Below are 8,922 nucleotides of genomic sequence, written 5' to 3' on the forward strand. Positions count from 1 at the left end.
TCTCTCTCTCTCTCTCTCTCTCTCTCTCTCTCAACAATAGTGCAACATTATTATAATACTTAACAAATAATAAACATTGTTTTACTAAATACACGATATTTTTTAGCCTTATCACTTATTATTTCCTTTGAAGTTATCCTGCCGAGAGACTAATCCACTGAACTATTGAATTGATAGTTCGAGCCATAAATTCAACCTTTAAAATCGAACATTTGAAGATAATAATGAATATGTACTTTTATTTATCTTTACGCGTATAATTTAAGAAAAATGTAATTAAAATATAGTAAATTTTATTTGTATATTATTGGCAAATTTAAAAATCAATATGTGATATACACTTTAGAAAAAAAGAACTAAAAAATATAAAAAATTGACAAGTTTCAATAAAGTATAATTAGTAAATAAAGTATTAAGCTTCAAATGATAAAATAAACGTAATATGCCATTCTTAATACATGGTTGTTTATTATCTATTATTAAATAAATAATTTTGATTTATTGAATACATAAAAATATACCAAACTAAAAGATGTAAAAGTCTATATTCTGTTTCTTATTTTTTACAATAGTATTTAATGGCCAATAATTTATATAATTCCAAATGCATTTTGATTTATTGAATACATAAAAATATACCAAACTAAAAGATATAATTTTGATTTATTGAATACATAAAAATATACCAAACTAAAAGATGTAAAAGTCTATATTCTGTTTCTTATTTTTTACAATAGTATTTAATGGCTTTACAACTATAGTTATACCTAAAATTACTATTGAATTAAATAGATTTTTAAATAATAATTATTTTCATTACTTTGTTATAAGTGATTTTCAGAAAAATATATAAACAACATTTGAAGTCGCTAATACGGTACTCGCTGTTACGGTAACTTGTTTCAACAACAAAAAAAAAAAACAAAATATCAATCGAAAATGTTTCAGCGATAAAGTTTACAACGATAAAAAATTATATTTATTTCATATGAATAAATTATGACTAAAGATTTTTTAAATCTATTTATACATTTTGATGCAATGACTATTTTGTGTAAACCAATAACCGAACACTTTTTTCAAAATACAGAACACTTCTTTCAATTTTAAATGTAATTTGAAGATCAACGTATATTTTTACAAAAGAAACTTTCATTTTTATACTTTAATTTCAAACTTTAAATCTTTATAATTTACAACCAACAAAGTCTTCTAAGTAATGCTTCAAAATACTACTATAAAAATATAATTTAATAGATGTTTATAGTTTGAGATAAAATTGAAAGTTGAGAAAACATAATATAGATATAAAATGTGATTGGAATTAAATCTAAGAAATAATTTCGAATTATTTAAATATTCAAATTCATTCATTATAGCTCATTATAAATTCATTAAAATTATTTTATATATAATTTTATATTTCATTATAAATTTAAAAGATATAAATTATACTTTTTATAATTTACTTTAAGCCTCGATCAACAATATTTGATATTAATACTAATATTAATAATATCATAATTTTAGCTTATTTTACTTCTTTTTACAGCATCAAGATGAATCTGCAACACAGAAATATTCATGAATTCTCGAATGTAGATAATGAAACATTTTCCAAGAATAGTGAAGGAATTCACAAATTAAATAATGATTGTATAAGATCTATTTTCCAATACCTATCCATTGTGGACAGAATAAGGATAGAGAGAGGTATTTAATTCTGAATGAAAAATATTTCTAATGTAACAATATATATAATATAATTCAATAATAAAATAACAGACTTTTCATTCTGAAAATGTTTCATGTCAGTATGTAAAAGATGGCAAATAATTAGCCGAACATCGTGGTACGATATAAAAGACTTAAATTTTGATAATGAACTTTGGGGATTCAAAAAATCTAGCTTTATAGAGAAAATTAATTATCGAATATTTAAGAAGGTATTGAACCGGTGCGGTCAGTTCCTTATTAGTATTGAGTTTTATGATTATAATAGTAGATTGGGCCCAAATGTATTGAATATAGTTGCAAGATTCTGCCCAAATTTACAATATCTTTATGCTTCTGACCTAACGGTTTCGCCGTGGAGCATAAAAAATCTAGCCAATAGCTGTTGCAAGATTAGATTATTTTCTATTGGAAATTGTACGGATAAGTGCGACAAAGAGCTGTCAGCATTATTTAAAAGAAATGCAGATCTTAATCAACTAAACGTGTATTGGAATAATAAAATAACTGGAAAATGTTTGTCAAAATTGAATAGTGAATCGATTGAAACAATTATTTTCTTTGATTGCCCATCCATATTACTACGTCATTTCAACGTAAGAATTCTTTTGCATATTTAAAATTTATCTGATTATAGAAGTAATTTATAGAATTTTATAGAATTTCAAGTATATATATAATTTATATAATTATATTTATTTAGTTAAATTTCATCAGGAATTTCACTACTTATTATGAAACACCAAACATAAATACGATCGATTTTCATCAATAAAAACTTTTACAATCAACAGGTAGTTAAAAACTTTCAAAACCTCAAGGTTCTAGTAATGGATCATTTTCATGATTCATATAGTTTTTTTAATAATAATAATACCATGGATAATATTGGATCATGTTCTGAAAAATTAAGGATCTTAACATTATCTTCGTGTCCACTTTATACTACTTCATTAGATAAAATAGCAAATTTAACAAGTCTCGAGTGTTTGGATCTTTCTTGTAATGATTCGGTTGATGACGACGTATTAATAATGATCGGCGCCAATTGTAAGCTTTTAAAAACCGTTGACCTTAGCGGTAAGTACTTCGTATCAATATTTATAAATATTAGTGATTTTATAACTTTTGCATAATATTTAAACATATACAAAATATTATTAATAAAGCTAGTAATTTGTATAAACTGTATAATTGATAATATAATATGAAAATAAAAACAAAAGGTAAACATTTTCTGTTCAAATCACTAAAAGGAATATCAAATAAAAATAATGCTCAAGAATAATGAATGCGTGAAAAATCATAAATGAAAATTTAATAACGTCTTGTAAATAAATTATGGAAAACTGATCGACTAGTAGTTTTCTTAAGTTCACAAGTTGAATGGCTGAGTGTTGAAATTATAGAAAAAGTACTTTGTTTTAGATTGTAATGCAGTAACGAATATGGGTTTGTCACATATTGTGTCACTTCCATTACTTAAGTCTTTATTGATTGAATACTTGAACAACATATCGGATGAAGTTTTCACTCGTATGCCAAACTTAATACACATGGATTGCAGCTATTGTTCAAATGTAAGAAATACTGGGCTTGCAACGCTTATCGAACTTTCCGAAAATATTGAATATTTGAATCTGAGTAATTGTAAAAATATTTCCAATGAATTACTCGAAGCAGCCGTAATATCTACTAAAAAACGAAAAAACAATACTGTTTTAAAAATGTATTTGGGTCAAACTGATATAGACATCAGTAAAGTGCGAAATACTTCGCCATATCTGAAACTATTTCCAATGATCGTTGTGCAATTAGTTGATTAATTTAAAGTTTTAGATAATATATGTTTATAAAAAATACGATTATTTATTCTACGTGAATTTTAAAATATTTACAGTATAAAATACTTTTATTTTGAAAAATAATGTATATATATGTTATTAATACATTGAGAATGCATCAAGGGTGCGATGTTAATTAAATAATGGAAATAAAAAATATAATGTAAAATATTGAAATTTAATGAAATAGGTTTTAAGTTATCGTTATTATTATTTTTCGACCTATACTAACTAAACATTTATAATATAAGTGTTTTTATTATTATAGGATACGTACATTTATATCGCATAATATTTTTATATATTTTTGTTTTCTGTTATATAACCTGTGTTTTTAAATGAAATTCAGAACTGTCATTATTGTGAAGATAAGAAACATTTTATATAAAACTATTAAAATAATCTTATGTTTCTCACAATTATTTATCAAATTAATAAATTTTTTATATAAACTAACTTCTGTTGTGCTTTTACTTTTGACATTCCTTTGAATGAAATAACACTAAATAATTACTTCGCTATGCTAAAGTCAATTATATTAAATGACCAATTAGTAAGTATATTTAAATATCCTTCTGGAAAAACTTAAAAATCAATGGTCCTCTATTCTATTCTTCTATTCTTTATGAAATATATAAATACCTGTAATATATTCATGATTGTAATAACTAGATGCGTTACTTATTTCAAACTAATAGCGCTATAATTTAATATAATTCTATCATTTCAATCGTGATCGATGCGACAGGCATTTTACTTTTCATTTTTAACATTAAATTATCATGTATGCACTTTCGTATTTTATACTATCTATACCCTACACATTATATTTTATGCAATTCAATTATTTTTATAATAATGGATAAAGGCTATTTATTACACGTCCTTTAGCTGAACGTTCTATAATTATAATTGATATTTCATTCTCCTACTTTTTCAACGCTCTTTTTAAACTTTTTTTTTCATAATATTCTACATAGTTTCTACATTAACTACATTTAAAATCATTCGAAAAGGGCATGATCTCACTAAAAATATTTTGTTTCATCTTCTATGGCTTTAAATAATGAAAATTAAGGTAAATATTTAATTATTAAATACTAAAAAATTGCGTAAATTTTATATTATAATTTAAAAAATAAATGATTATTAACTTATCACTTTTACATTTTCAATAGAAAGTTAATTTCAATTAATACTTTTTTAAATATATAAAAACATAATAGTTATATATATGTGTGTGTGTGAGTGCGTGCGTGCGTGTGTGTGTGTGTGTGTGTGTGTGAAAAATTACATTAAATGTAAAAGAAGTTTATTATTTTATATTATTACCAAACACTAAAAATATTATTCTAATTAACCATGAGTGAAGTAATAAACTAAAATATATTAGTCTAAATAATTAAATTTCGGCAGAATATCTTAGAATATTTATCAAGAAAATAACATAGAAGGGTGTTAATAAATGCCAGTTCATCATATAATTTTCATCTGAAGTTTAATAAAAATTCAAATCAATTGAATGGAGCATAATGAAGAATTAGGAATGTCCATTATCAATTTATGTCAGATGTATTAATAATTATATTTATTATGGATTGTCTTGATTAAAAATACGGCTTCGTCGACACTTGGATATTGACTGGTGAGCGATCGCAGGCAATTGGTTGATCATATATCGCGGCCATTATCATTATTTTAAGCGGCCCTTACGTTTTCGACCTGCTGGTCGTACACCTGCGTTGCGAGCCCTCGTGACCCTATGAAAGGAAGTGTCTAGCCAGCAACTACGAAAACGCGCCCACAAAAGCATCGAAGAAGACGAGATCAGCCCTTCTCCCGTGGGTACGTCGCGCCAAAGGAATTTGCTCGGCATTGTCTCGCAACGTGCCTGATCAAGCTCTGTCTTTTTCTTTACCGCTTGCCGATAAATGCCGGGGGCGAAGGGCTAAGCTGTACAACCACTGGCTTTCTTGAACGTTACTTTGAACTTTGCTCCAATGTAAGTTACACGCTGAGCTGAGATGAGCACGACTGATTTTCACTACCACTTAAGTTGTCAATGATTCGTCTACGTCAATTTATTCTCACACAAATATTTTCATTTCATTTCAGATATAAAAACTCTTGGACGTAATCAATCTGAAAATTGACTAATATTAAATGCTAAAGTGTTACTGCGTGTTATCAAGATGTAATCCATATAACTAAATTGAGAACGAACATTCTGTTAGAAACAATTATTTTATAACATTTTTTTCCAACGAAGAAGTCATTTTGTTATTTAAAGAATATATATAGACTTTCATAAAATATCGATACTATTGACATATAGACAGATCTGAATGTGATAAATCAATTATTAAATCTCTTATTTATAAAAATAAAGTAATAATTTCATTAACAAACCAAAAACTTTTCCGAAATTCACTGGATGGTCCTCGAATTTTACAAAAATCTAGGCAAGATGAGATAACTCTCTGATTTATATATGAGAAAAGACATTTTCATCTAAATGTATTTGACGATGAATTCAAGGAGCGCGAAATAGAGAAATATATCAAATACACAAAGAAGAAAAAGGTCCACTTAGGGATTGGGCGGCGCACAGACCTTTACACGCCCGAAGTCCTTGAACGTTGAAGTCCGCCGGGCATGTACTAAATCCCGATGCCACGAATAGAGGGAAGAAACGCGAGCGAGGCGAAATCGAGAATCTTTCTCTACTTACTTTCTGGAACGCAGCGAGCCCGATTCGATCTATGCAGGAGGTATTTTCGAGGAGCTACGGGATATGGTAAAAAGATCACGCGTGACACGTATGTATTGGTGAATGTACGCGGTAAGTATCACCGCGTCTGACTCTGCCGATGTTGAATCGTATAGGCGCCAGAGAGAGCATGGTAGAAAAAAAGTGATGAAGAGAGGGTCGAGAGGGAGAGAGAGAGAGAGAGATTTAGCTAGTAAACGAGTATGCTGCATAAGCTTATTAATGGCGGGTCTGACTAGCTCAGGCTTGTGCTACTGCGGACACGCGGGATCCGCCTCAACCGCTGCGCCTCTTTCTTCTTATTTCGTGTTCTGCGTCTTTTACTTCTTCCTTCGCTTCATCCCCTTTGAGTCTTTCGCAATGACTCTCGCTTCATCCTTTTCAAGATGACGAGCGAGTAAACGAGAGAAAGAGAGAGAGAGAGAGAGAGAGAGAGAGAGAGAGAGTAAGGGAGTGAGCAAGAGTGAGAAAAGAGGTAAAAAAAAGGGGAGGGGGACGCCCGCGCACCATAGCTGCTCTCGAGAGACAATGAGGCCGCTCGAGAGTGTCGCCACGAGTGGATGCACTCCACTATTGCCAACTCAGACCCTTCAGGATGCCGCCACCGCTACACCAGAGCGCTACATACGCCAAGTTATAGCGCCCATCTCATCCTCCTTATCTTTCAGCCGCGCACGTAGGCGCGCACACGCGCGCTGTATAGTTCCACTCGTGCCAGAGCTCCGGGAGCCGAGCGAAGGGGTGAGGGCTGCCCTGGCCGACTTGTCGAGGCCCTGGAGTAGGCTAGACGCCTGACACCAAAGACGAGCCGTCGAACTTTTGTTTTTCCTCTGCGTAGCCGACCACGAATTTCTATATTTGCAATTTCGTTCAGATATGATGCGGCCTGCGATTTAAGTTGCCTCTATTTTCTTGCTCACTTCTATCAAAGTATTCGCACGTAGAGGCGGTAAGTGGAGCTTGTAACGCAAGAACAACACCCATTATTAAGTGCGATTGGAATCTCTTGCTTTAAGTGAGCCGGTTAAAGCTTGCTTTATGAAATGTACATTCTATGGCAAGGATAGGGATGAATAAGCTAAAATATTAAATGGGCGAGCAAATATTTGAGTAGATCTATATGAAAATGTAACTTATTAGGAAATCACTTTTTAAACATAATCTTAACGTTGTAATTTCTATATATGTATATATATACATTTAATTTAACATAATCAATAAAATAATTCGATTCATTTCATGCATTTATTTTGAATTAAAATTACATTTACATGTTATTACATAATAAATAATAAGCAGGGAATCGAGTTAAACATCATATTAATTTTAAGTCGTACGAAATATCATCATAATATTCGTCAATAAATACTTATCTTATCCTATTATGATATTTATTATTATAAATGTGCAGAGAATAACATTTTTATATCTTTCATCCATGAATAAACATAATAAATGATGTATTTATCTTTAACGATTACTACATTTAATTACTTTAAAAAAAAATTAAAAACAGTCGTAAAATCTTTTCAGTGGCAAAATAAATTTATCTTTAATTCGAATAGTAAATCCCGTTAATTATTATACAAATGTTTACATAACGAAATGCAATTTTCCATTTAATTCAAAATATATGAAACGCTTTATTTGATGTAGTCTTAAGCTAAAAGATATTAAATCAACTTAATGCACCTTCAATCATAATGCGATAACTAATCAAAATGCAATAACTAAAATGAGAATGAACATAAGTTTGAAAAGATCATGCATTAACGTAGTTCCTTAAACATTAAAAATAAGTAAAATGTGTTAGTGTGAGAGTGCTTCATTCAAGTATAAGATAAGCAAAGACAGACCGATAGGATAAGAAAGAAAGTTCGATTAAAATATAAGGACACTGATAAAAAGCGAAAAAGAGGCAGAGAGTAGAAGTAAAAGAGAAATCTTCAATAATCCACATAGTTCGTACGAAGTTTGTCTTCGATTTTTCACTTCCATTTATTACTCGTTCAATCTCCCCCCTGCTTCTACATTATTTGTATGTGATATTGCCTATTTGCTAGGGTAACTTCTCTATGCTCGAGCCAAACTCGAGAATAGATAATAAAATATAAGGGTAAAGGACTACAATACGTACTATGTATCAATTGATGTATCGTGATTTCCGATTTGAATATACTTTGTCAACAAAATTTAACTCTAACGTGTGTAAGCCATAAATTTTTTAAAATCCTTTCGGAAAATATTTATACGATAACTATAGTGTTTGATACTGCAATAATTTTAACTTCTATATATAATTAAAAACAAGACTTACAATTTTGTATTTAAAATATAAAAATTGCGCTTATAATTTTTGCACTTATTTGGCTGTAAAAAGACTAATTGTTATTTACGTCCAAATACAAAATATGATAATATTAAATTTATCAAAATATTAAAAAGTATATCCAAATACATTCCTTTACGTTCACATTTCTTCCATCGATAGATGTTAGTTACTATTAAGTCATAAGAATTATAGCAATCCTGTATCAAATATCATCATAACGTACAACAAGGACGAGTCTAATG

General features: G+C 29.1%; 1 protein-coding gene across 2 annotated transcripts in view; it reads left to right on the forward strand.

Annotated features, from left to right (window-relative positions):
- LOC105364277 (F-box/LRR-repeat protein 13-like) overlaps window positions 1-3,606 on the forward strand; it is a 23,121-nt gene extending 19,515 nt beyond the window's left edge. For both annotated transcript variants that reach the window (XM_011502164.1, XM_011502165.1), the window contains exons 2-5: window positions 1,553-1,713; window positions 1,816-2,330; window positions 2,529-2,814; window positions 3,163-3,606. In XM_011502164.1, the coding sequence (XP_011500466.1) occupies window positions 1,560-1,713; window positions 1,816-2,330; window positions 2,529-2,814; window positions 3,163-3,560 (1,353 nt within the window). In that variant the 5' untranslated portion in view covers window positions 1,553-1,559 and the 3' untranslated portion in view covers window positions 3,561-3,606. The remainder of the gene's footprint in view (window positions 1-1,552; window positions 1,714-1,815; window positions 2,331-2,528; window positions 2,815-3,162) is intronic.
- Window positions 3,607-8,922: the final 5,316 nt, after the last annotated feature.

This window comes from Ceratosolen solmsi, unplaced genomic scaffold, assembly GCF_000503995.2.
Source record: "Ceratosolen solmsi marchali unplaced genomic scaffold, CerSol_1.0 scaffold31, whole genome shotgun sequence".
NCBI classification, from domain to species: domain Eukaryota; kingdom Metazoa; phylum Arthropoda; class Insecta; order Hymenoptera; family Agaonidae; genus Ceratosolen; species Ceratosolen solmsi.